A 27,554-nucleotide genomic window follows, 5' to 3' on the forward strand; every position below is an offset into this window, starting at 1 on the left:
ATGACCTTGGATTAAGCAAAGCCTTCTTAGATATGACACCAAAAGCACAAGGGGTGGAAGGAAAAATAGATAAATTGGACTTCACTGAATTTAAAGCTTTTATGCTTCAAAGGGTACCATCAAGAAAGTGAAAATACAACCCAAAGAATGGGAGACAATATGTGCAAATCATATATCTGATGAAAGACTTGTATCTAGAATACATAAAGAACACTTAGAACTCGGTAATAAAAAGACAAGCTAGTTTAAAAAGGGGCAAAGGATCTGAAGAGACATTTTGCCAGAGAAGATAAATGGCCAGTAAGCACATGAAAAGGTGTTTAGCTTCATTGGCCATCAAGGAAGTGTAATCAAAATCACAATGAGATACCACTTCAGACCCACTAACATGGCTAGAATCAAAAAGACAGATAATAGTAAACTGGAACCCTGCTGGTGGGGATGTTAAAATGGTGCAACCACTTTGGAAAACAGTCTGGCAATTCCTCAAAAGATGAAGCATAGAGTCATCATATGACCCAGCAATTTCAGTCCTAGGTATATCCAAGAGAAATTAAAACATACGTTCATTGTACAGACACACACACGCGTGCGCGCACCCCATGGCTCCAGTGGTCGAGCTCTGTCTTGTCCGGCAAGCCATGCTCTCCTTCTATATGGAGGGTGTTTTCTTCCTTCTGAATCGATCTGCTGTTGTAGGAAGTGACTGTGTTTTTCACTGGTTAGAGGAAAAGTCGTTTAGAAATGTCAAAGCCGTTAAGGAGAGTTGAGTTGCATTCATCGGCAGTTTTACGTTTCTTTATTCCTGGGTCTTGGATTATTCTTCAGGAAAGGATTTGATTTTCACCCTCCGTTATCTGAGGGTCTGGAGCCTTGAGATTAAACGGATTAGCCTTTGTTTTGTTTTAATCATTTGTCTTATTTTCCCTTGATAGCATTTTTGTGAAGATATTTCGTGTCCTTGCTGCAGTGAGTCTAGGTGTAATTTCTGTCCATTGATTCGGTAATTGCTCTAACTACATTTTTTTCTCCCAGCATCCAAAAAGCTACAAGAACGGCACGCACAGATTCCGGCCACAGAAGCAAGCGCTAACCGAGGAGAGGAACAAATCTCTGGTGAGTTGCACACGAGGCCGCTTGGCAGGAAGGCAGAGTCCTGCCTCAGCGACATCTGTCGCAGACATCCAGGGTCTTGTATTTCTTCAGTTTGCCTTTGTTAGTTTGTGAATCCAATTTGTAAGCGATTCATTCATCTGACAGCTGTCTGCAGCATTCAGGGTTGCAGCACCGGTGCCACGGACATCAGTCCCAGTGTCCTGTGGAACTCACATCCTGGGGCGGGACGCGTGTGGGGTAGAGAGAAAACCAGCAGCAGACAGAGCCACCCAGAGGACTGAGCAGGCACTAATTCAGGCCTGGTGTTGGGCGCTTCCCGAAGCTGGTGGCTTTGCGTGGAGCTGTCAAGGAGGTGAGGAGTGAGTCTGCACACACGTGGCCCAAGGGGGTTTCAGGTGGAGAGAGCGTAGGTGGTCTGGGAATGAGAGCGACCCGAAGGCAACATAGAAAGTCGACTTCCAGCCCTCCACCCGTTCACAAGTGGGGAGGCCAGGATGCAGTCCAGGGCTCTTCCCCAGCGCTGGGCTCACCCTCCCCTCTCCTTTCAAGATGCAGTCAGCCTCGTATCCCCAGATGCGCACCTGCCCATACAAGGGCTGACTGTACTAAGCCATTGTACGTGAGGGACTTGAGCGTCTGCAGATTTTGGTCTCCGCGGGGGATCCCTGGGACCAACCCCCTGCAGATCCCGGGTACCAAGGGATGACTGTCCTTCCAAGAAATTCCTCCCATTGCTTCTGCCTAGCTGACCGCATGGAGCCGCAAGGGCATTTTAGGTTTGGTTTTAATTCTTGAAAGTATAAGATATTCTCTTTTCTTTTTAAATCCGTTAGCTTAAAGGATAAATGTGCTAAACAGGCTTCTTACTCTTTTTTCTTTAGTGCCCAAGGAAGTTATTTCCGGTGGTTGAAATAATGGAAGAGGGAAACATGGTGTCTCATACATCTTGGTTCTTAGATCTTAGTGAAATTCAACTGAAGTGCTTTAAAATCTCTACTCACTTCTGAGTTTGCATCAGAAGCAGGTGTCTTAGATTGGGCTGCTGTAACAGAAATACCCTAGACTGGGCGGCTTAAGCAGTAAACATTTACTTCTCGCATTTCAAACGTTTGTTTCTGGAGGCTGGGAAGTCCCAGATCAAGGCACCAGCAGGTCTGATGTCTGGTGAGAGGCTTCTTCCTGGCTGGTTGGCAGCCGCCTTCTCTGTGGATCCTCAGGTGAAAGAGCAGGGAGAGAAGCAAGTTCTCTGCGGTCTCTTCCTGTAAGGGTATTAATCCCATCATGCGGGCTCCACCCACATGGCCTCATTACCTCCCAAAGACCCCACCTCCTAATACCATCATATTAGAGATGGGGGTTCAACATACAGATTTGGGGGGAACACAAATGTCAGTCCACAGCATCAGGTCTTAATCAATGTCCAAATGGCTATAATTCCTCTCCGCTTGTTACTGAAGACTTATCTTTTCTCTGAGGCAAGAGCCAGGCCCTGTGTTCTAATGTAGCTACTGACCAGTAAAGCTAGCGCGCTCTTCTGAGCATAGCTTCCCTCTTCCTTTTTTCTGTTCCTTCTATTAAAGTCTATTTACTAACATGTCACCAAAGAGACAGTTACGTATTTAGACGCCCCCGTAGGTCCTGTTTCAGGCCCGGCCACGCCACAGGCTGACTTTGATGTGGACATGACGGGGCAGGTGTTGGCCGCAGTGGACGGGTGTCCCCTTTCAGCTGGCCCCTGCGCGCTAACCAGGCTTTGTTTGGTCCCCGCCCTTCCTTAGCGTGGAGAGCTCACGTGCTGGAGGTGGCTCCTGGGTCAGCAGGCAGGATGTCCCACATGTGACCTGGCTCAGATCCATGGGCTCGGAGTGGAGCCTTACCCAGGACCCTGATCACCACTGCTTTTCACCTGGGACTGCTTAATTCCCTTCTGTGCCAGGCATGGTTCTTAGACTTTGTGGGGAAATACGTAAAGAAGGGGGTGGGCAAGGAAGAGAATGTGAACAAAGAGAAAGAGGCTCCGGGGTCTCTCGCCACGCGGCGGACCTGCGTCCAGCCCTCGCGGGTGTTTACCATGTCGTCTTGGGGGTGTCGACCTCTGTCGTCTTTGTAGTCACATGTCCTTCATGTCATCCTTGGCTTCTCTGAGGGTCTTTATCTTTCTTCTTTTTAAATTCTTTCCATTTTGTGTTCTTATTTTTTATTTTTATTTATTTTTGTTTATCTTTTTAAAAAATTTATTTTCTTTGACATATAGTTGAATTACGACGTCGTGTTAGTTTCTGCTGTACAGCAAAGCGACTCAGTTATACATACATATATATTCTTTTTCATATTCTTTTCCATTATGGTTTATCACAGGATATTGACTAGAGTACCCTGTGCTCTACAGGAGGACCTTGTTGTTTATCCATTCTCTATATACCAATTTCCACCTGCTAACCGCAACCTCCCAGTCCAACCCTCTCCCACCCCTCTGAGGGCCTTTCTGATTGGCTGTGGCTCAGCGGCCACTTCAAGACCGCTGAGTGGGTGTTTTGTTGCTGCAGATTTCTCCACCCGGCGTGCCAGTGCGACTCCATCTGAGGCCAGCACGCGCTGAGGCAGGGCTGAGCCGTCATTCGTGCAAACGCCCCGTGTGTGTTTGCTCTCATCACACGAGCCCTTTCACTCTGTGCCTGTATAAACCTCAGAGGAGGGTCCCCAGCTGAATAAGCCCCCAGCCCACTGAGGGCTCCCCATCCCAGCAGATCCCCCGGGGGCTCCAGGCACACCGCTTCCCCTGCCCTGTCCTCCCAGCAGGTCTCTGTTGGCTCCGAGGAAGAGGCAGCCTTGCTCTCCTGATTTGCTTTGGAAAACCCGCCATGACCTCACGCATCCCTCTGTCTCCTCCAGACACTGCAAAAGACTGGACTTGGGTGGCTGGGACGGCCCCCACCCCCCCGACTGTGCATAAAGGATGAGCAGGTGTGGGCAGGAGGCCCATCCTCAACGAAGACAGGGCCTTCCCTGCCTGCCTGAGGGGCTGCTCGTGGCTTAGAGCAGAGGGGCTGGACCAAGGCTTTAAACCAGCCCAGTTTACAGAGCAGGGAAGGGCCAGGTGCTGACCCAGGGCTGTGACCTGGTGGGTTTCTGTGCTGGACCTGCAGTTACTACTGTCCTGGCTGAGCAGAGTCTCTTGACTTTCTTTTTTCTCTTTATCTGGCTGTATTTCATGGTCTACCAGTCAGACCGCTTAGTGTTAAAAAAGTCTGTCCTGTGGTTCTCAGCCTGGACTACACATCGGGCTCTCCTGGGGCCTGCCCCTGAGACTGCTGTATTCGGTGTGGGGTGCAGCCTGGGCACTGGGGTCTCCCAGAGCCCCCAGGAGATGCCAGGGTTGAGAACTAAAGATTTCATCTCCTACACTGGACAGCCGGCGTAATTCACGAGAGAAAACTTTATTTCCAAACGCAAATCATAATTCTCAGTTTTCATATACCTTTGCGGAATGGTCGTCAGGAGGATGTTCTGCGTCCTGAAACATCAGAGCACGTGGTTACCTGCGACCATGTTCACCAAAGGCCGGTTCTCAATGCCTGAGTCATGGCGGGCACTGGGCTTCTCGGTGATGCAGCCCTTGCTGCCCGAGAGCTGAGGCGCTGCGTGCTCAGTGCCCGTAGGGCTGCGGTTGCTGTAACCTGCCAGCCTGTTGCCCAATTTCTGTCTTTCACCGGAAGAGAATTCTAATATCAACAGTGGGATACCGCAATGCAGTGCCTTTTTTTTTTAATTTAACTGCATTTTTTAATCTAACTTGTGTAGATTATAGTGAGATAAGTACAATAAAACCTATTTGGTTTTGTGGTAAGTCCAATATACATAGAAACATTGCTTTTTCAATCCTTGACCTGTATAGTGCACTCATGAAGGACACTTTTAGATCATCCTTGCTCTGACTTGATATCCCGCCCAGAGTTGAGGACCACAGTTCTTTGTTTTAATGAAGATAAACTTTTTTTTTTTTTTGCGGTACGCAGGCCTCTCACTGTTGTGGCCTCTCCCGTTGTGGAGCACAGGCTCCGGATGCACAGGCTCAGCGGCCCTGGCTCATGGGCCCAGCCGCTCCACGGCATGTGGGATCTTCCCGGACCGGGGCACGAACCCGCGTCCCCTGCGTCGGCAGGCGGACTCTCAACCACTGCGCCACCAGGGAAGCCCTAATGAAGATAAACTTTGTCCTTTAGGGATGTCTGGAATCAGAATTTATGAAATAGTGGAACTTGTTTATGAATTTTAAAATAATATTGTTTTTGATCATGTATGTCCTTTGTGAACTCCTTAAAAAATACAGGATCATGGAAAGAATTTATCGACATTTCATACAAATTACATGTAATTCTACCATTCAGTGATAACCATTGTCGGTTTAGAATTTAGCTTCTTTCTTCCTATAAATAGATCCTTTAGTTACCTACTTACAGAGGTACATATTTAAACATTCTTTGAGATCGTGATGAAAATGTGCTTTTGAATGATGTCTTATTACTTAATGTATCATAAGCACCTTCCTATGTCATCAAATCTCACAAACTTTTTTTTTTACAACTGCAAGATATTTATATGGATGTACTTTAGCAATTTTTCTCAATGATGGTGTGACATTAATTTTATCATATAAGTATTTTTCCACTTCCCAAATTATTTTTCACAGAGTCCTAGAATTGTTGGGTCAAAGGATAGGATTTTGTGTGTTTTTAGTTAGTATTTCCCAAAACCACGTGAATGTTAATGGTCATAAAGCAATGGCCACAGTGCAGATGTCACCCAAGGCGTTCCCCAAGGCCTTTAGTGGGGCAGCTTACCACACCTCAACCAAGCAGACTACCTGGTGACACCTTTTCTTTTCTTTTCTTTTATCGTTTCTACGGGATCTGTCTCTAGGACCCAGAGATGCAGTGCTTACTGCTGTCGGATGGAAAGCGCTCCGGCCACCAGAACCACGTGGTCGTTCTCCCGGCAGACGGCGGCGGCGGCATCGCGGCCATCAGCTTCGTAGGGGCCTTGAAAATTCCCGTGAGTTACACGTGTCCAGGAGAGTTTCAAAAGGGGGCATTTATGCTCACTATGAACAGAAGCTGGCCTGTTGATAACCAAGCTTAAAAAGAGAAATCCGTGATTCTCTGTATCACGTAATCCATAAATTAGAAATCCATAGCATGAACCAGAAGTTGCAGACAGGTCAGCTCAGGAATGAATAAGGCTGCAGAGTTGTGTTAGCCTCTTAATAGTTATAAAACATATTGTACGTGTATAGTATGTATACGAAATTCATGGGCTCCCTCAGCAGAGCATCTGGGGAGCCATGCGGAGGACTCTGAGGAGCTGTGTTCTGCTGACGGGGAGCCGTGGAGGGTGCTGAAGACAGAGCCAGGAACAGAGGCAGGATGAGAGGAGGGAACACACCCCGCCCCTGGGGCCCGGCATGGACGGCCCCATGGGCCACACTCAGAAACACCTGGGCTCCTGCCCTGGGGTCCTTTCCAGGGGAACAGACGTGGGTCTCATACAGCAAGATCGCTTCCCTCACGCTGGCCTCGGGGAAAACCAGCAGAGAGAACCCAGAAGCTCCGTAGCGCCCGTGTGGGAGCTGGAAACTAAACAGTCCACCCAGAGCCTTAGAATCACGGCCCAGAAACGAAAGAATTGAGAACTTCGGCTTGAGAACAGAAACTTCTGCCAGTGCCCAGATGAAACTGGGCTGTGGAGGACCCTGTTGCCGGTTTCCTGCCAGAAGAGAATGTTGAAGGCCAGGCCTGGACATCTCTGTGGGCTGGCCAGAGGACATGCTGGTTCTAAATTAAAAAGTTATTTTTTAAATGTTGCTAATAACAACAAGTAACTTTTCTGTTGTACCTTATTGTGTAGCCACCTCAAATACTTTTGCTAAAAAGTAGGGTGCACGCTATAAATAGAAGTGGGGTGGTGGAGAGAACAGGCTTCAGAGCCCTGGCCTGGCCTGACCTGGCCCTGCTGCAGATGAGCTGGGTGTGCCTGGCAAGGGTGTTAACCACTCTGGGCCTCCATTTCCTCACTGTAATACAGGCTCAGGACCTGAATTACTACTTAATGCTGTTCTGGGGATCAAATGAGATCATTAACTACACAGTAAGCACAACGCCAGGCACATGGTAAACATGCAGTACCCCACCCACACACACCCTCATACTGGGTCTGACTGTGAAAACATAACTTGCTTAATTTCAAAGGTACTGCCATGAATTGCATATTGTGTGCTTTGCCTAGTTTCGAGGGATGTTCGTAACTATGCAGTATAACCTGGGAGGAGCAGGGGACCTTAGTGTTACCTGATTTCTCACTCAAATTTCCCAAGTGATATCTGGACTTACTGCCTCACAAGGGCCACCTCTTTGTAAACGCAGACATAAGATGGAACACAAACAAGCGTTTCACAGTAGCCGTGAGACTCCAAACCTCAGTGTCCTCACTGAGATCTACGTCTCCCTTTTGGGTGTTAACCAAACTCCAGTTCTGCTGCTTGCCCTCGAAAATCAATACTCGAGAGGCAAGTGTTGGTTAGAACGGAAAGTCGCTTTAAGCAGAAAAGCTGACAACCGGGGAGAAGGCGGACTCATGTCCCCAAAACCACCTCCAAAGATTCTGCTTGGCCATGAACGTTTTTAAAGAGAAAAGGAGAAGAAATCTCAGTTAATCATTGAGATAAGGGGTCAGAGTTGTCACCATCCCCCAGTGTGTGCAGGCTTGTGTGCAGGCTTGTTGACTTCTTGTGATCTTTCTTTAGATGCTATCTTGTTCACACAATTTGTTCACAGCCTTACGGACAGGGAAGCTAAGGAAGAGATCTGGTCATCCATTGATGTTAATTACTAATTCTTCATTTTTACTTCTTTGATCTAGGAAAGAACGAACAGGTTAGGCAAGGTATTGTGTAATCAAAAGATTTGACAGGTGTGCTTAGGCCAGAGACGCGTAGACCATGGGGGTGCCTGGTTTAAGGTTAGTTACAGTACAGCTCTGCTAAAGTGACGAGAGAAGGGGCATCTCCTGCAGAGAGCTCTTTCCTTCCAAAAGCTGCTGACAGATCCCCCTTGTCAGAACATCATCCCATTTCTATGAGTTCATGGGGGAAGGTCCATCTTCTGTAACTTCTTCATGCTGACATAGGATGCCATATCCTCAGAGTGGGAGAAGTTGACATGGGGCACCTCTCTGCTGACAATTTTAGTTGCCTGCTTATGTGCATGGGCAGAACAAGCTACAGTTATTGGGTTGGCCAAAAAGTTCATTCAGGTTTTTCCATAACACCTTATGGAAAGACCCAAATGAATTTTTTGGTCAACCCAATATTTTGATGCCCACAAAGACAGAGATTATTATGTGCAATAGTGTTAATCCCATTCTCTTGAGGCCAGTTCTCAGTACTGTGCTAACCGTAGATCCAGTACAGCTGAAGATGCAGCAGCTGTGTCATGGCTACAGTCTGGTCACCACGCAGTCAGCTTTTTCCTCTGGTGGCAGTTACAGTATCTGTAAAACAACCCGGGAATGTGCATCAGTTACTGAAAGATTCTGTGACTCTGTTCTCCTGGTTACTAGCAGCTCAAGCCTATTCCCTTGTGACTCAGGGAGGCCTGGGAGACTTCAGCTTCTCAACAAACAAGAGGCAGGGGCATGGAGGGGCCTTTGTACTTGCACGGGGAGGGGGCGTTGCAGGGTTCTGCCTGGTTCCGTGGGTGTTTCCCCAACACCCACTAGCTTGCTTAGTCCCAGGCAGGCGGAGGTAGCCTGTGTATCTTACAGGATGGTAGGAATCGTTTGTGCTGTGTGTTTCCAGATCTCTGTCCTTTGCAGTGATTTCAGTTTTAGGGGAAAAGAAATAGCCAGTAAATACTCAGTAACTAGATGACCCTGCACGACGTCTGTGCCCTTTGAGAACCCCTTTAATGGCTAAGTTCCAGAGAGATATGGTGTGAGAATTAAACCAGTAGTATTTTTATTGACTCTGACCTGATGTAAAGACATTGAATTTCAACCTTAAAAGGTAAGAGTCCATATCGGTCAGTTCTCCAGTTACCTCACATCCTCCACAGCAGTACAGTATCCGTGCATCTGGAGGTGCTAAAACCAGACCCAGGACGTGGGCTGTTTTTATGGGAATGAAGTGCTGTGCAATTCTATTGCATATTTCAGCAAACCTGCTGAGTCCACTTTCAGGGTGAACCCCTGCTCTCTCTCTCTTTCAGGGCGTGATAGAGTTCTCTCTGTGTCTACTGTTTGCCAAGTTGGTCAGCTATACTTTCCTCTTCTGGCTTCCACTGTACATCACAAATGTAGGTGAGTTCGTGTTGCTAGCATCACAGCTGGGAAGTTCTGTGCAGGGTCTGTGATCGGGACTCCCTTTTATCCACTGGTGTCTGTAGTCTTGGAAAGGAAAGGGATGCATGATGCTTTTGAATCAAACAACATGATTAGTAGAAATGTACAGACAAAAAGAATTCAGACAGCAACGTTTCATTGCCATAATGGTAACCTATATGGGGTTTAAAGGGTTGGCACAGTATATCCCAGCTGTGGCTACAAATTCCATGGGGTTCTTCCTATCTGGGGCAGCATACTTTTAATGTAGGCTGCGTCGGACTTTGGGTCACAGCAGCTGGTGAACAGGAGCAGAGGCCTGAGGGATCTGAGATAAGAAAGGCTGAGTAACTGGCCTGGAAATTGCTTCCTGGAGATGAGCTCTAACTCTGGGGAGCAGACAGTTTGTCTCGCATTTCCAGTCCAGCAGGGGCTGAAGCCGGAGATTCTGACAGAGCAGACTCGCCCCGCAGTGACGCCCACTCCCTGTCCCGTGCGCTCACGCACGGGAAGATGGGCAGGGACCAGCAGCTCCTCCGGGGAGAGGTCCTGTGCAGGGACCGCAGCCGCGGCTAAATGGGGACAGGGATGGTCAAGGAGGGCCCCGAGCTCTGGGCCCCGGGGTCAGGGAGTGTGAGGACAAAGTGAAGAAACCAGGGTCCCCCGGAGGAGCGGGCTCTAGCGAACGTGAAAAGAGGAGACATTTGGGACATGGGGGCTCCAGAGTACAGACCAGTGACTCCCGGCAGTGTCGTAGGAGCAGCAGAGGTGGATGTGAGCCCGAGGCCGCAGGGCTGAGTTTCTCGGGGATGGAGGTTGTGGAGGCGGCGAGGGGACCACCCCGTGTTAGCAGGGACCCCGTCAAGGCGGGGCTTCGGAGCTTCCTTCCCGGGCCAGCGACCTCCACTCGTTACCGCAGGCAAGGCGCACACAGTGTAGACACGTGGGTGCCTGATAGGCCGGCCCTGCACCTTCCACCCCAGCGGTCTCCTGTGACTGCGAGGGGCTCACATCGTGAGTTACCGGCGTTTACCGTCCGAGGCATTGTTTGAAAAGAGCAGAGTTCCCGGTATGTGCCGTTTGGGCCTCTGGGAAGGGCAGGACCTGATTCACAGTCCGGAGGCTCCACCTCCAGGCGCTGGCCAGCCGGAATCCAGCTTGAAGCTCAGGCTAAGTCCAGCGATGGATCCTGAGCTGAGCGTGAGGACACCTCGGTCTCCTCCTCTGGAGGAGAAGGTTCCAGCCGCCCCCGGCCTGAAAGCTGGGGGTCCTATGGTCCGTGTCCAGGGCGCTCTTGCGGCCAGCCCCTTCCCCAGGTGGTGCCCCACAGGCCCTGCCTCGCCTTCGGGCTGTGTCTGACTTCACGGCTGCCCCGAGGGGGACCCAGAGCAGAGGCTGGGTGTTGCTTGGACGGAGCCAGGGGAATCCGCACCTTTAAGTGAAGAGTGTTCAGTTCCCATCCTTTCTGTGTGTCTGCCCACAGAGCGGACTCTTTCTTCCTTCTCCTCTGTAATTACTGCCTTGACACTAATCTGATAGTGGATCTAATTGCTGCCTGGTTTAAATCATGCTTCTGAAACAAAAGAGCGTTGTGTGAGGCTCGCACGCTGCTGCGACGTGCTTGCGGTGACGCTCTGCTGTCACGTTAATAGATCACCTCGATGTCAAGAAGGCCGGGGAGCTCTCCACCTTGTTTGATGTGGGCGGGATCTTCGGTGAGTTCATTTTTGTTCTACTTTGACTGAAGCCTTCACCGCCGTAGCGCTGCGTGAACGCCCGTGGCCCGCGCGCTCTTGGAGTGGACTTCCAACCAGGAGGCCCCCGAGCCAGGCCTCTGAGGGCAGGTCCCTCCCCATCCTGGGCCGTGAGCGGTGCTCCCTGGGGACCAGGGCACGCCTCATGTGGGCGACAGACGGGCGGTGTCAGGACCCTCACAGGCAAAGGGGCTTTGAGGCCAGCCTGAAAGCTGACCCCTAGACCTGGTGCCCTCGGGTCACGGGTCAGCAGCGCTGAGGCGGCTTCCCGCTCACGGGCTGTGGAAACGGGTCTAGAGAGGAGGTCGTTCTCTTCCTGCCGCTGCTGCAGCACGGGTCCTGCTTCCTCTCCACGGGGTCCTGCCCTGGCCACACACGCCCCTCAGGACCCTCCCTCTCCCTTGCAGGTGGGATCCTGGCAGGTGTTATCTCCGATCGACTGGAGAAGAGGGCCTCCACCTGCGGCCTCATGCTCCTACTCGCAGCCCCGACGGTGAGACCAGCCCCCAACCTCGTCAGGGCACCTGCGCCTCTGCAAACAGCTTCTCTGTCTTCCCCGCAGCACACACGCCAGCTTCCCGGGCCCCCTCCTCTCAGGGCTCTGGTTTCTGGGAACGGGCATCACCTCAACCCCAATCAGTGCCCTGGTGTTCGGGACAGACAGCCTGGGAGGGGACACGGAGCTCAGGGGGAGCTGCCCCAAACCCAGGCCCCTCCCCTGGGAGCTCAGAGTGGGGCCACCCCCCTGGGTTCCCAGCTCACAGGGTGATCAGACCCTGTGTGTCTGGGACAAGCCTGGGGGCAGTTGGCCGAGCACTCTGGCTGCCTGTCTCTGGGTAGCCTGCCAGGGCGGCGTGGCCTTCCTTCCTTTCTAGGGGTTTCCACTGTCTGGTTGGCTGCCTGAGAATCACTTTTCAGAAATACACATTCCTGGGTAATCTCTCAGCTAGTCGTAGTAAACCTTTGTCTTTCTCTGGTTTTGACACCGTTCACAGCTCTACGTATTCTCTGCCATCAGCAAAATGGGTCTAGAAGCCACCATCGGTGAGTCTATGAGGCCTTTCTTTACTTTCACACACATTTTTTTTTTGTCCACACAGCCTTGTGAAATGAAACTTAAAAATCAACAAAGAAGCAGTTTGTGCGACGTAGCTACAATTGTCCCTGTGTCCCTCTTTGGGGGATGGGGGGGCAGATGGGAGGGGCCCATAGAGACTTCTGCTCCCAGACCTGAGGCCTCAGGTTTAAGGGCCAGCGTGGGAGGGTGCAGGCCCCTGGGCTTGGGGCGGTGAGAAGCTCTGGGTGCCCAGTGCAGGAGGCACTCAGAGAAGCCGCACATGCCCCGGAAGGCAGCAGGCGGGGCTGCGGAGACCTGCACCCCCAGCATCAGCAGCCCAGGGGCACCGTCCCCTCTTAGCTGCTCTGTCAGCTGCCATCCTGGGCACCGTTGCTATTTTTAACTTCCTGCAAGGAGCGCTATCAAATTATGGCTCTGACACTGAGTAACTACTTCTTCCGTTGTCACATGACAGCAGTGGGGCTTGGCAGGGACCCCGTTAAAAGTTATCCACAGGGCAGCTTCCTGATTCAAGGAGACCATGGAGTTTCCTGGGACCCCTCGGTCCAGAAGCTTCCACACAGAGGAATGTGAACCAGGGGATGGTCTGGGAAAGTGAGCCCAGGGGACAGGTTATGAGCTCGGTGGTCCCGCCCATGCGGAGCTGGGCTGTGCAGCTGTGGGTGCAGAGAGGAAGCCCCGTCTGCTGCAGACGAGGCTGTGGCTGGTGGTGGCATCCAGGCGCTCACCCGCGTCACGTCTGTGCCCGGGTGCCGGGGCTCTCAGTTCCTCTTGGCTTTGGACAACACTGCTGCCCATCACGTTTGAGCAGGCGGGGACCAGGTCCTCTGAACGGCGCTTGGATCTTTGGGAAGTGTGATTGGACTTAGAGACATCTCAGGGCAAGTTTGAAGGAAGATGTTTGTGACGCTTGCCCCAGCAGTGGCCACTCCCCGCACCGGCCTGCGTCCCGACCCGTGTGTGATGCCGGGATGCCCACCCAGGAGTAGCTAAGACGGTAGAGGCTCTCCCGCAGGGCCCTGTTCTGCTGGCTGAACCCCCCCTCCCGGTTTCTGTTTCCCGCAGCCATGCTACTCCTCAGCGGGGCCCTGGTCAGCGGGCCGTACGCACTGATCACGACCGCCGTCTCCGCCGACCTGGTGAGTGAGGGCAGCTCAGCGCAGAGCCGGGGCCAGGTGCTGCCCGGGGCGGCCGCTCCGTCCATCATGACTCAGGGGTCTCTGTTAGTAAAACGGTCTGTTTCTATAAGCACTCTTTTGCAGATGACCAGTAAGGATGCCAAGAGTCTTCTGAAGGAAATAAGGGGACATGGCAGTCCCGTCCCATAAACAAGTGGGCTGAGATGGTCTGAGGCCCGAGGTCCGAAGCCAGCAACTGGCTCGCTCCTCTGAGCTGTCCTGGCAGCCCCGGAGGCTGGTGGCCATGTGCCCCAGAGCCCCGCCTCAGGGCCTCAGCAGAGCCCAGCCCACCCCGGGTGCCCCCTCTGTGCCCAGCCCCCTGCTGGTCTTGAGGACTTTAGGGACAAGCCCAGTGGGGTCCTGGCCCTGGGAGGACACACTCCAGGTAGTAGGCCAACATGGTAAAGAAATGGTTCCGGTACAGGGTGGTGAATGCCACGGCAGGGCCACCCAGGGCCTTGGAATCCACGGGGGCTCCTGACCAGTTCTCCCTGGAGGGGAGGCTTCTTACAGATAACATTTGACTGTCGACCTTAGGGGCCCTGAGAGAGCAGGGCTGTCTCATCCACCTGATAGGAAAGACAGTCAATTTCGTGCAGTGGCCACGTGCGGACATCTGAAGGACACACTGCACTGAAATACAAAATCCCCTGTTAGAAGGTAGTTTCCATAAATAAACGGGAGAGAAGAGGCAGGTGTCCTGCACAGAAGGGTTTATGCAGGTCCTCTGCCCTGGGGGAGGGAGAGCACCTCCCCTTTCCTAAGGGGCAGGCTGTGCACAGGGATGTCCTCCCACAGAGGGCAGCGTGGGGAGGGGGAAATAGAGTAACTTCTCAGGGGAGAAACCTGACAGCCACACCTCCACCAGGGGTCACTGCATTGATGCACGGATGCCGGGTAAGAGGCGACGAGCACGGCCCTTCACGTCCGTGGTCCCCCTCCCAGAACCCGCACCCCATCCAATCACAAGAAACAAGGAAAGTCCCAGAAATAAAGTCTGAGAAGCTGTCACAGCCACGAGGAGCCCCAGGAGACACAAGGACTAAATGTTATTCAGTGTCCTGGGTGGGATCCTGGGACAGAGAGAGATTAAATTAGACACTAGGTAAAAACCCAGGGGGTCTGAATCCAGTGTAGATTTTCATGAGTACTGCCTCGGTAGTGGGTCATTCATCATGATGAACACGGCCGAAAGGTGTAAGGTGTTAACACGGGAAAGTGGGAGCAGGGTTTGCCACAATCTGCTCTCTCTTTGCAAATTTTCCGTGACTCTAAGACTATTCTAAAATTAAAAGCGTATTTAAAATCACGAGCAGTTCCCCAGAAGTGGTTTACAGACTTGTGAGCAGGGCTGCCGGGCGTCTCAGCCATGTGGTCCTGTGTCCCCTCCCCCAGCTAGCTCCCGAGTGCCCTTGAACTTTCCTGCCAGCTCCAGTGGCCCCCTCTTCACTTCGGCGTCTCTCAAGTCCTTCCTGCGTCAGACCCAGAAGCCACCAGCCTCCAGCTCACTCTCCCGTTTAGAAACCACAGCAAGCCCATGTCTCTGCAGTCCCCACGCCTGCTCCCGCGTCCCCTTCTCTTAGGGCCGCGGGCGGTGCGTCTGCCTGGCCCTCGGCCCTCGTAGAGCCACCAGCCTGCCCTCACGCACTGTCGTCAGCATCCCAGGCTCTTTGCTTCCAGGCAGAACCAGAAGTCCTGACAGGAGAGCAGAGAGCAGAAGAGGAAGGAGGGGGTGCTTTTCTCTTCCTCGTCCCCACGAGGGCTCTGGCCCACCCTCTCGTTGACAGACGGCTCCTAAAACTGCCTTTACAAAGCGTGTCCAAGCTCCTGTCTGTGTGAGCACAGAGAATTCGGGAAGGGTGTACACCGGCCCAGCAGCGTGTTTGCCCTCATGGAGTTAGAGGCGGAGGAGGGACTTTCACAGATTCCGGAAGACGTGGATCCTGGGGGATTAACTCGTCGTGTGTGTGTGTGTGTGTGTGTGTGTGTGTGTGTGTGTGTGTGTGCTTTATTTTATGCTGTAGATGTCTGCGTACACACACAAGCACTTGTATTTTACAAGCTTTGGTTTATTTGTACAGTTTTAGGCTTCCAGGCACTATTTTTCCTGCTTTATTTTTTCCTTTTATTGTCCTCAGTTTGTGATTTTTTCCCCCCAAACCTGTACGTGTGCTTTCTGAAAACCAGAGGTCCTGCTGGTTTTTCATTTAGGACTTGTGCCCCCTCCGTTGGTTTCTTGGGTCCTGCCCTGTTACCCGTCCCCGGGCACTTGCCACTAATTAGACACTGCAATGGCGTCTCAGCCACGGCACAGAAAGCCCCAGGCAGACTCGCGGACGCAGGCATTAGCACTGGTACAGCTTAGGGACCGGACGAACACCATTCATCTTTTCATTTTCCACGCTGGCCGATACGGTGCCTCGGTGATAGTGCCGAGGAAAGATTTGCTTACTGAAGAGAATTCTAAGACCTTTTTCAAACTAGAATATATTTGGACAAGTATTTCTGATGAGTTCTTACTATTGAAAGCACTTGAAACTTTGCATCTTTTTCCAAGGTGAGATTGGGATGGAACAGAACTTAAATTTTCTGATGGAAATACCCGTTTTGCTTTGCAAAGGGATTTGGGTGAATTGTCATAGAGGAGGTGTAGGTTTATTTCTGCCTCTGCTGTTGCTGGGACGTGTTTCACATTTGTGTTTCCCTCTCTTCTAGGGGACTCATAAAAGTCTGAAGGGAAACTCCCATGCCCTGGCCACCGTGACCGCCATCATTGACGGAACTGGGTCTGTAGGTACGTGGATGCTTTTAGCCCATCATTGTGGCCCTAGGGGAGACACATGGTCACATCCTAGTTAACAGACGCCCAGGATTCCAGTTGCCTTGGTGATGTCAGGATCAGCTGGCCTTAAAATGTGAGCAGATCAAAAGCACGGGCAAACCCAGAGCAAACAGGTGGCTGGCCCTGCCTATCCTCTTTGGTCGGATGGTTCCAGAGGAGACCTGCGCACATGGCTGGCAAAACCAGGTTTCCTCGGTCTGAAAGGAGGTGGACCCAGGTTTCCTTCCAAGCCGGTGGTGGGCAGACTATGGCCCACGGGCCTCTGGGCCACTGAGTGTTTCTCACAGTCGTTTCAAGGGAGATAGGATCTTATGTCAATATAAATGACAGGTGAACTGGCGGGTCTCGTGGCGCACAAGACTCCGAGTGTTACCAGCCCCGTTAAGGATCTTGGAGAGAATGCAGTGGCATATTCTGGAGGGAAAAAGGAGCAACTCACGGCTCTGAGCTGGGCCGCTGGGAGCTGGTCAACAGCAAGCCTGTCTGACTGATCCGTGAGTCAGAAGGCTGACAGCAACGTCCATGACCTTGTTGAGCCTCTTGGGAGGAGCACACAGACCGGGACCCCTCCCGCCAAGCCCCCGGAGCTGCCTGCCCCGGGCTGCTGCGTCGGTGAGGGCCCCTTTCTGGAGACACGGGGACTGGAGCCGGGAGGTGGGCTGGAGTGGCCCCGATGGCCGCTGCGGAGGTGTCACCTGCTGCCCCAGGCCCCTGAAGTAGGGGGACACTGAGAGAGGGGGCAGGCCAGGTGGGGAGGGCCCTGGGGGGTCTGGAGCACCCTTGTAGCAGTAAACCAAGCGCTTGCTGGACAAAAGCGGCTCTGCAAGCACAGTTCCACCCAATACTGGCCTCTCCTTGGGCCCTCCTCGGTCCACCCTGTCTGGGGCGTGCAGACCCCTCCCTGCCCAGGCTCAGGGCCTCTCCCCGCTGGCCCGCCCTCCTCTGGAGCACCGTCCACCTGTCTGCTCTGTACTGTCCTCTCTCCCTGCACCTGAATGGAAGCCCCAGGAGGACAGGAGTTTGTTTCGTTCTCGGTTGTACTCTGAGCCCCGGGACGGTGCCTGGGATGGAGCAGGCACTCAGTAAGTGGGTGAGGAAGGGATTGCCCGGTGGCTCTAAGACGGGAGATCGCAGGTGGGCGGGGCGGTCTCCCATCCAGGCTGTCGGGTTCGAAGATGAGGGGCCGGGTAGCAGAGGCCTCAGCCTGCACGGCTCACTGGGACAGGGCCGCACTGTGATACTGGTCTCACCACCCTGATGTTCTCGGTGAGAACATCCCCTCGGGGGCGCCTCCTGGGAGCCGGGGTACAGGTCTGGGGTTAGGGAGGTCGGGCAGGGGGCCGTGCCGGGTGACGGGTGTCCGCGGTCTGCCAGCACGCCCCCCCGGGCTCACATGGCCCCTGAGAAGTTTCCCACAGCCTGGAAGATGCGCTGTCGGGAGACCCCTGGGCTGAGCACGGCTCTGAGGGGCTGTGTGACCCGGCCGCATCCTCTCTACCTCCTGTCCACAGAGGCCTCTGTCTGAGTCAGTCCAGCGCCCACTGTGACACCCTTTTCTGAAAGCAAATTGAGAGCTTGGCCGGCAGCCCTGATTGCATTTTAAAGCAGAAGATGGGGGGTTAAAAAGAAGGAAATTATGAAGTAGCCTAAAGAACACATTTCTCTTGATCTTCTCAAAACAAGAGGGAAGCAGAAGTTCTTGGCCCAGGGTAGAGACTCTGCGTCTCTAATTGGGGGCAGGCTCTGAGCTGCAGGAGGAACCAAAGCCCAGCTCTGGACACCTGTCACCCCTCACAGAAGGAGGGCAGAGGCTAACTCAGACCATCCCTGGCCTCTGCACTCGCTGCAGGTCCTGCATCCTGGGTCTGGCTGAGCCTCGGACTCCACGGGCTCTGGCAACCCCAGTGCACCAGGACAGAGGAGGTGGTCACCATGGAAACGGCAGGCAGGCGCGTCCACCACTGTGTCTCCCCCACTGTTTCTCTGCTTAAGTGCTGCCCAAGTAGATGGAAGCAAAGCCAGGCTCAGGCAGAGATGCACACTATTCCAGCAGAAGTTCTGTTCACAAGGGCATTTACCCTGATGTGTTCATTAAATGTTGTAAATGTTGGTTCCAACGGAGACAGAGCTCGACTAATTGTGAACAAGCTGGTGCCTTCTCTCAATTCACCAGAGCCAGACGGTTGCAGGGACACCAGTTCACGTGTTTGGTGCGTTCACAGGGTTGAGAACTGCATCCCGGTGGGCTGCAAGGCTGGCTGTTTCTTTATGTTTATGCAGGGCGATTAAATAGAGCCCTGAATTTATTCAAGTTAATTTTTATTTTCTCAAAGTAACACACACTGTTACTTTAGAAACCAGATAGTAGTCTTAGAAACGTATTATAATGCAAAGTGACAGTCCCCTGCCCACGCCCCCTCCGCCCCCTCTTTCTAGAAGCCATCGCTTTCGACCATTCTGTCCCGTCTTCCCCACACACACAGTCACACGTTTCTTGATCCATCACCTTGTCTGCTGTCCTCCTGGTGAGGAAGCTGGGGCCCCTGCTCCCCACGGCCCCTCCTCTCGTCCTCCCCAGCCATCCTGACTGCTTCACATCGCTCACTCTTGAGCCCAGAAATAAACTTTAACTATTACACCCTTAATATGCACGTTTTTGGTTTTCCCCAAAGTAACAAACGTCCTGTTTTCCCTTTTGTTTACTGTTCTGTCTCGGCTGTTCCTTCCTCTCCAGCGTGGCCGGCAGCCTGCGAGGGGCCCTGCAGCCACGTGACCCCTGTGCTCTGCCTAGGACACGGCTCTCATCCCAGAGCTGCTTGTACTGCCCTCCTGCAAGCCCCGTTCATGTCTTGGCCACGGTGGACCCCTGTTTCCTAGACCCCGTGTTTACTTCTCCTCTTTGGTGGAAAACATCTCCTAGTAGCTTCCGAGGAATGGTTTGCAGGAGGCAGATTTGAGGGCTCGGGAGTCTGTGGGGTCTGGATTCGGTTCTCTCCCTTGGGTATAGAATTCTAGCCGAGAGTCCTTTTTCTCCAGAATTCTAGTGTCTTCTCGCTCCCGCTGTCACCACAGAGAAGCCCGTTGTCACCCTTAGCCCAGGCCTCCACCTCTGACCTCTGGTCTTTCCTCTTGGAGGCCCCCAGGCTCACTTTACCTCTGCAGCCTCTTTGCATCCCCCGTGCCCCGGGCACCTGGGGCCCACCCAGTCTGGAAACACATGCCCCGCATCCCTGGGAAAGTGCGCTGTGTTTTCCCTTTGGCAAGTCTCCTCTCCTGTTCTTGTCTTCCTAGAAAACCCATTAGTTGGATGTTTCTTTCTGGATTCATCCTTCAGTTTTCTTTTTTCCTTTTGCCTGACGATGCCTTTGTTCTCCTCTACTTTCTCCGAGATGCTCTTGGCTTTCCTTCCCAACTTCCGTGCTGAACTTTTAATTTCAGGCATCACCATGTTATATTCATTAGTGTCATCCTGCCCTTTCAGTGCATCCTGTTCTTCTTGGATGCAGTGTTGTGAGATTGAATGCTGTGAAACTGCTGAAGCTGGATGGTTTTCAGACACAAAAGTGGGAGTTTCGCATGATTCAACTCCTTTTTCTGTTAGTTCTCCGAGGGTATGACATTTTCCGGGGAATGTTCTTCTCCACGGTTTCTTTATTTCCTCCAGATTCCCCCTCCTCCCGGCTTGTCTGCTTTCACGTTGAGGCTTTTTCCTCTACACGGGTGAACCTTGGCCATCCCATCATATATTCATATTTAAGACGGAGCCACTAAGAACTCGTCAGCAGCCCTTTCTGCACGGGGCGCATGTCAACTGCTGGTCTTCGGGGTCCGACTGGGGTCTGGAGGAGGAGACCCGCCCCCCCAGGACCCACAGGGGTGTGACCTCACAGCCAGCATTCTTGCCACTGGGAGGCAAGGTTAAGCTTCTGCTCTCCTGGGGTGTGGGTGTCAGGGGGTGATCACTGAGTAGTGATGCTGAGGGGAGAAACCTGGGATCAGAGGGGCCGGAGGGTCATATCTAGCCGTTCATTATAGAAGAGTCTCAGCCAGATCCCGTGTTCTCCTACCGCCCCTCCGCCCCTGCCTCGTGCACTTGGGCAGTCTGGCTCTGAGCTGGGAGTCCCCGGCCCCTTCTCGTGAGCAAGGAAAACCATGCCAGTCACGCCCTTTAAATCCCATCCTCAAAAGCAGTGCCTTCTCTCATCCACCCGTCTCCTTGTGGGTTTTCATTTTTTTTAACTCAGTTATGGTTCATCCTGGGGTGTTCGGGAGGGAAGAGAGAAACACGTGTGAACAGTCCACGTTGACCTGGAGTCCTTCTGTGACTTTCAAAAAACACAATTGCTTCTCCGATTATAAAAGTAGTAAGCGCTCTTTGTGAACGCTTAACGCTAGCACGTCTGACGTAGGAAAGACCCTCATCAACCTCTCTCTCAGAGGTTAAAGCTCAGTCAGGAACTTGGTGGGAATTCTCCACGCTTCTTCCTGTTCCGAGCCACTGAGCCATCCTCCACGCGTTTCATAACTTATTCCAGTCTCTCTTAGGAAAATAAACAACTGCTGCAACAAACGTTCTTAAACAGATATTTCTGGATATTTTGAGGAATATTTGCTTTCTTTTGTTTTATCATTTTTTAAAAAATTATTTTGACATAATTTGAGACTTACAAAAAGATTTCAAAAATAGTACAAAGAAATCATATTTGCTTTATCATTCCCTCTCCCTCCCTCCCTCTCTCTTTTCTCTGTCTCTGTACATACACACCCACACATGGGCACATACGCATGCACACGAGTGTATACTTATGAATGTACACGTGCATGTTTTTTCCCAAACCACTTAAGAGTAAATCGCAGACATGCTGCCCCTTTTACCGATAGCTATGTATTCAGCGTGTATTCCCCCAAAACAAGGAATTCCTGGTATAGCCACAGTACAATGATCAGAATCAGGAAGTTAACAGTGATACAGTATTAACATCTACGAACCTTATTCGTATTTAACCACATATTTTTATAGCATAAGAATGTCTAAGGTTGTGCATTAGGTTCTGACTACTTTATAATAATTTTTTAATGGGATTGTTTGGTCAAAAGAATGGATATTGTAAAGTGAGGACACATTTTTAGATTTGCCTCCAAAAAAAGCTTGGACCAATCCTGCTTCACCAGTACAAGTACCAGGCTTTTTTATCCCTGATCAGTCTGACAGGTGAGAGTGAAATTTTAGCGTTTAATGTGGTTTTTCTTTTTTGGGGTCATGCTCCGTGGCTTGCGGGATCTTAGTTCCCCAGCCAGGGATCGAACCCATGCCCCCTGAAGTGGAAGCTTGACGTCTTAACCACTGGACCGCCAGGGAAGTCCCCTTAACGTGCTTTTTTAAGTTAGGAGTAAGGTGTCGAGCACCTTCCTGTATATTTACTGGGCCTGGGTATTTTGGATGGTCACGTTCCAGAGTTTTCTGCACACAGCGCCACGCGTGTCCCTTTGCCTCGTTCCAGGAGCAGCGCTGGGCCCACTGCTGGCCGGGCTCCTCTCCCCATCGGGGTGGAGCAACGTGTTCTACATGCTGGTGTTTGCAGACGCCTGTGCCTTAGTGGTGAGTCATCTTGCTTTCCAGCCAGGCAGCTTTCCCGAGTGTCTCTGTGGCTGTCAGCCACACACCGGGGGCACTTTTTCCTGCGGCTCTTGGCAGAGTTTGGGCCGGTGACAGACCCCTAAATGTTCGTGGTCCTAGGCCCTTTCTCTGGTTTAAACAGATGTCCGAAGCAGCAGCAGGTTGGGAAAGAGGCCGAGAGGGGGCTCGTGTGGGCCTCGGGCGGGTTCTTGAGCCCCTCTGCTCCGAAGCACCCACCTGTGCAGTGGGCAGAATAACGGCACCAGGGACGGGATTTACTGTGGGGGTTAAAGGGGACGGTGCACTTAGCTGGCCTCCTACCCGGTGCCGTGACTGCTCCCACACCCCTCCTGCCCCCAGCCGGCCGCACTGGGGAAGCAGCTGGTTCCCGCACCCAAACTGTTCTAGAGCTCAGAACAGGAGCCGGGGCCGCCCATGCAGCACTGAGCACTGCGGTCTCTGCGCCCCGCGTCTGTCCCCTCCTGCATGCGAAGGTCGGAGGCTTTCCCCGGGATGGAGAAGGCCGGTCCCGACGGCACAGCCCTGCAGCGGCCACCTGCAAGAGTGGCCACCGCGCCCCTCGACTGGTCACCCCGCGCAGGGGCCCAGACCTGAAGCCACCGTCTCCTCTCGCGTCACCCGGAAAACCGAATGTTGATCCCATTACAAATGAGTTGAGGATCTTGGAAATATCAACTCCATCAATTAAATGAAACCTTTATGTTTTCATTCCCGGAAGCCCCAAGACACAGCTCCCCCCATTTCATACAGAATCAAATACCGACTCTCAACTTATGAACCTGTTAGGTGTTAAAAGCAGCTCTTCAATTAAGTCCCCAGATCATTTCCGCCAAGTAGCAGTGAAACTTCCGTCGTTATGGCTGCTTAAGGCTGAAAACACTTCAATTTCAGAAATACCAAGTAATATATACACTAAACTTCCTTTTAAAGCACAGCTAAACTCGTAAGAAAGGAAAGGATATCCCCAGGACCCCAGAATGTAAAGACAACTAAAATAAGTACCCAGGCTGATGCTGGAGCAGCCAGGGTGAGTCGTCGGTCTCAGGAATTGAGGGGCTGGGTGGTTATGCCTCCCCTCCCACAGCCCTGGGGCTAAGAGGCGCGGTGCTGGGCTGGCCCAGGATGCGGAGCTGGCAGTGGAGACCCCTCGTCAAGCCCGGACCGTCGGGGGTCCCTGCGTGTGGTGAAAGCATGCACGTTTGCACGCTGGTACAGAAGACAGCCAGGATGCGTGCTGTCTCAGCCCACACGCCAGACTGGGGGCAAGTCTGCCCTGAGAACTTTTAGCCATGGACCTGCTTACAGTAACCTTCCATTTTTTAACTTAGCATTATGTAAATGTTATGGAACACCTACAAAACATTAAGTAAAGTTGGTTCTAGGGTGGTGATGTACCTGGTTCTTCGGCAGAAGCAAATCCCAAACCATGTGAGAGGAACAAAGTTCACCCCCCGCCGCGTGGGGCCTCTAACACCCAGCTGCAGATGAGCTCACACTCCCAAATCAGGAAACAGTAGGGAATGGCCCGCTGTGATGCAGTGACAGGCACAACACACAGACCCCCGAACGGCAGGTAAAAGGGTTATCGCATAAACCGTAAAAATAAACACTTGTAACGTTACTAAGATGATCATACTGAGTGAAGTAAGTCAGAAAGGGAAAGACAAATACCATATGATGTCACCTGTGTGTGGAATCTAAAATATGACGCAAATGAACCATCTGCAAAACAGAAACAAACTCGCAGACATAGAGAACAGACTCTGGTGGCCAAGGGGGAGGGGAAGTGGGGGAGGGAAGGGTCGGGAGTTTGGGGTCAGCAGACGCAAACAATTATACAGAGGATGGATAAGCAACAAGGACCTACTGTAGCGCACAGGGAACTATATCCAACCTGCAGGGATAAACCATAATGGAAAAGAATATGAAAAAAGATTGTCTCTATGTGTATAACTGAGTCACTTTGCTGTACAGCAGAGATTGGCACTACACTAAATCAACTAGACTCCAATTTAAAAAAGATGAAAAAAAATGACTAAAGATGGCAAAGAAGGAACTGAATTCACGTGCAAAGAACAAGACCTAAAAAAGACGGAGCTGGTGACATACAGGTATAAGGAAGTCATCCAGAATGAGCCCAGAAAGGGGAAGCTGGAAAATACTAGGGAGCAGATAGAGATTGGAGGCTCAGAGGAGACGGCCCGGCACCGTCCAGCAGGAGTCCCAGAGGAAGAAACTGGAGAACCTGAGGTCGAAGCAGTCGTTGAAGAGAAAAGAGCTGGGAGTGAGGGGTGTGGGAGAGGACCCCACCGGGTCTGCGGTCACCAGCGGACGGCAGACTAGCTTGGAAACCCCGACTCCAGTTACTTACAGGAAACACACCTGAAATGTCAGAAAGGACGAAAGGGAAAACACATAACAGGCAAACAATAACTGCGAGCCCGCGGCACCGGCTAGGTCAGATGAGAGACTCCAGCCAAAATCGCTGCAGGAGAGCGAGCGAGGACAGCCAGCAGACGGCTCCGTGGTTCCACTGAGGACAGTCTTTTCAGCCTTAAAGACCAGACACGGGCTTCCCTGGTGGCGCAGTGGTTGGGAGTCCGCCTGCCGATGCAGGGGACGTGGGTTCATGCCCCGGTCCGGGAAGATCTCACATGCCGCGGAGCGGCTGGGCCCGTGAGCCATGGCCGCTGAGCCTGCGCGTCCGGAGCCTGTGCTCCGCGACGGGAGAGGCCACCACAGTGAGAGGCCCGCGTACCGCAAAAAAAAAAAAAAAAAAAGACCAGACATGCCTCTTCTCTTCTGGGGTCTGTAGGCCAGTTTCACCTCCTTCCACGTCTGAGGCTGGACCTCCACGAACCCGGCAGGTGACTCTGGGGGCCTGCGGACTGTCTGGCTGTGATCACGCCTGGGGCCCTGCTCTCCGAGCCCCGGGCCTTCCCCTCTCCCTCTGACCCCCGTCACACGGGGCTGCAGCCACCTGCGCGGGCTCTGGGGCCAAGAGGACCTCTCCCTGCTGGGCAGTGCACACAGACGGCCGCTTTTGTCACGTCTGAGAAGTTGGTGGGGCGACCAGCAGGCCCTGAGGCGGCAGGGCCGGGGCTCTCGCGGAAGCTACCCCGTGAAACAGGGCTGCTCCAAGGGTGGCCGGGCAGCCTCCGGTGCTGCTGGCTGCGGACCCTCGCCTCCTCCATTACCCTGGCCTCCCCCAGTGTCACCGTGACCATGGGTCACCTTGTCCTCACTCTCTGTCTTCTTCCCATTTGGACACTTTATGACTGGACTGGTTTCATTTTAAACAGACATCCTTCTGGCTGGAATCTGTCCTAAGGGCGTTATTCCCAGGAGCACGGCCTCCGCAGTGACACACGGGACTCGGTGCCCAGCAGCCCTGCCCTGGGACCCGGCCCGTGGGCAGCTGTGCGGGGCACTCCCACCGCTCTGCTTGAGGCTTTTAAGTTCTTTACGTTCTGAGGAAGAGGCCCCCTCCGTGGGCAGCTGGTCCCCAGCGCCCCACGGGAGAGCCGCAGACACGGTGAACTTGAGCGCCCGCTGGGTTGGGCTCCTGGGGGGCGGGGCTGCTCTGGCACCTTCCCGCTGCCAGCAGGGCACCACCCGCAGGGTCTCCCAGCAGTAACCGTGGCCTTGTCTTTGCTCTGGGTGCAGTTCCTGCTCCGCCTCATACACAAGGAGCTGAGCTGCCCGGGGTCGGCGACGGGAAACCAAGCTCTGTAAGTGCGCCCTGCCCCCTGCGCCCCTCAGCCTCTGAGCGCCAGCCCGGCCTGTCTGCCGCCACACCTGCTTCTCCTAAAAGACCACACCTCACCCGTGGTCCCTGGCACTGCACGCCTCATTCACGCTCATTTTTCCTTTCCTAATCAATACCTGGTGTGGGTACGATCCCGGCAACCTCTCCTCAAAATGGAGTGAAAAAATGTGCGGGAAATTTACCTCTTTTCTGCTCTTTGAGCTGCAGCTTTCAGACAAACATAGCAGCTCCCAGGCTCAGCCTGGCTCTGCTCCCGCTTCCTGTGCCCTCTCCCCTTTTCTGTCCCCAAGGCCTCGGGACAGGAAGGGAGAAGCTCCAGGCTCTGCGCTTTGGGCGTGAATTGAGCGCTGCAGGCTGGGAGACCAGCTGCTGTTTCGCCCTCCTCTTGCAGGTTTAAGGAGCACTGACCCCTCGAGTCCCGTGGAGGGAGGCTGGGCCAGTCCTTCGCAAACGGTCTTTCAAGGAAGAGTTCAAGTAAAGGATCCTGTGTTGAAAAGAGTGATTTACCCTTGTCTTTTGTACATTCACCTGGGAAAGACACACAAGCCACTTTGAGAAATCCTGGTGCTGTGTCAGCCGGGCCGTGGAGCTCCCCGGCAGTGGTGGAGCAGCTCGTGGGCGGTGCTGGCTGCCGCCCGCCGAGCCCCACGAGCTGGCACCTCGGGGCGCCGGGTGGCCCCTCTGCATCCTGAGTGGCAGCGGCCGGGACTGGTGTGCAGCGCCCAGGGGAGCCTCGGTCTCTCTCAGGTATTTCAGCGCGGGACGTCCGAGTGGGTGGAGCTCAGATGGCAGGAACGTGCCGGGGGACAGTCAGGATGCTGCAGGCAGTCGGGGTGCGGACCGCAGAGACACCTCTGCAAGGACAGAGCTGACACCTGCATCAAAACCAAGACAGAGCTCAGACCCATCGTGTCACCCAAAAGATGTCCCCAGCACTTCCCCCTGCTCTGCACCCACCCGGAAACGGTCCAGGGTGGACTGCGGTGAAGCCGTCAAAGCCTGTGGACAGACTGGAGGACAGACGGCCGCCCCGGAACCCCGGGGGTTCCCGTCACCAGAGCCCCAAGGGCCCCGAAGCCACTGGCCCCGGGTGGGGTCGCGGGGAGGACGTGGTGAGGCCGGGCCCGCAGCCCAGCCCTCTGTCTCCCCCCGTGACGCCACGCGCAGACCTGGGCCTGTCCTTGGTGACACAGCACTGGGGCGGATTTATTTGCTGAAATGGGTGATGTGTTACAGAAGCTTAGGGAACATACGTGGCATCTTGTCATTGATCCAGACAAGCTCCGATGGTTTTCCAACCACCTGTTTCCTCGGGTGTTGCCTCTCGGTTGTTGACCTTTGAAATAAAATGTTTAAAAGAAAAACCAACTCAGGCAGAATGTTGGTTATTTCTGCTCACGTCTCCATTACATTCAAAAAGGAAAACTTCCAAATAGAGCTTCGCGCTCTTGGTTTTCTCAGGGTCGGACACAGTCCGTGGTTTTGCAGCTGGAAGCAGAGACCGTTTCCAGCAGAGAGGGGGTCACCCGCTTGCAGACAAGTCCCCAGTCTACACAGAAGGTCGTGCCCAGGCCCCAGCAAACCCAGCGGCTGGATGTTTTGTAAATCATGTGATGCAAGGAATACCCCAAGGTTTGTCCTTGACCATGAAATGTCACACCGGCAGGAGCAGGGCTGCACTTGAAAACTGCACAGTTCAGGGCAGGCTTTCAGACGTCCTTCTCAGAACAGGCATCTTCTAAGGTGACACACGTCTTTGTCAGACAGGGTGCCGAGTGTTAACACCTGTGCACTGAAAGGCAGGCT

At 53.1% G+C, this 27,554-nt stretch overlaps 1 protein-coding gene across 25 annotated transcripts in view; it reads left to right on the plus strand.

Annotated features, from left to right (window-relative positions):
* Nucleotides 1-27,116, plus strand: part of SLC37A1 (solute carrier family 37 member 1) — a 77,118-nt gene extending 50,002 nt beyond the window's left edge. For 7 of the 25 annotated variants that reach the window (XM_033418373.2, XM_033418376.2, XM_033418370.2 and 4 more), the window contains 9 exons: nt 1,036-1,116; nt 6,037-6,168; nt 9,378-9,468; nt 11,142-11,204; nt 11,651-11,736; nt 12,239-12,287; nt 13,387-13,460; nt 16,215-16,293; nt 21,843-22,723. In XM_033418373.2, the coding sequence (XP_033274264.1) occupies nt 1,036-1,116; nt 6,037-6,168; nt 9,378-9,468; nt 11,142-11,204; nt 11,651-11,736; nt 12,239-12,287; nt 13,387-13,460; nt 16,215-16,293; nt 21,843-22,051 (864 nt within the window). In that variant the 3' untranslated portion in view covers nt 22,052-22,723. The other 18 variants (XR_004480497.2, XR_007477350.1, XR_007477351.1 and 15 more) reach the window with 18 other exon arrangements.
* Nucleotides 27,117-27,554: the final 438 nt, after the last annotated feature.

This window comes from Orcinus orca, chromosome 5 (assembly GCF_937001465.1).
Source record: "Orcinus orca chromosome 5, mOrcOrc1.1, whole genome shotgun sequence".
Lineage (NCBI taxonomy): Eukaryota > Metazoa > Chordata > Mammalia > Artiodactyla > Delphinidae > Orcinus > Orcinus orca.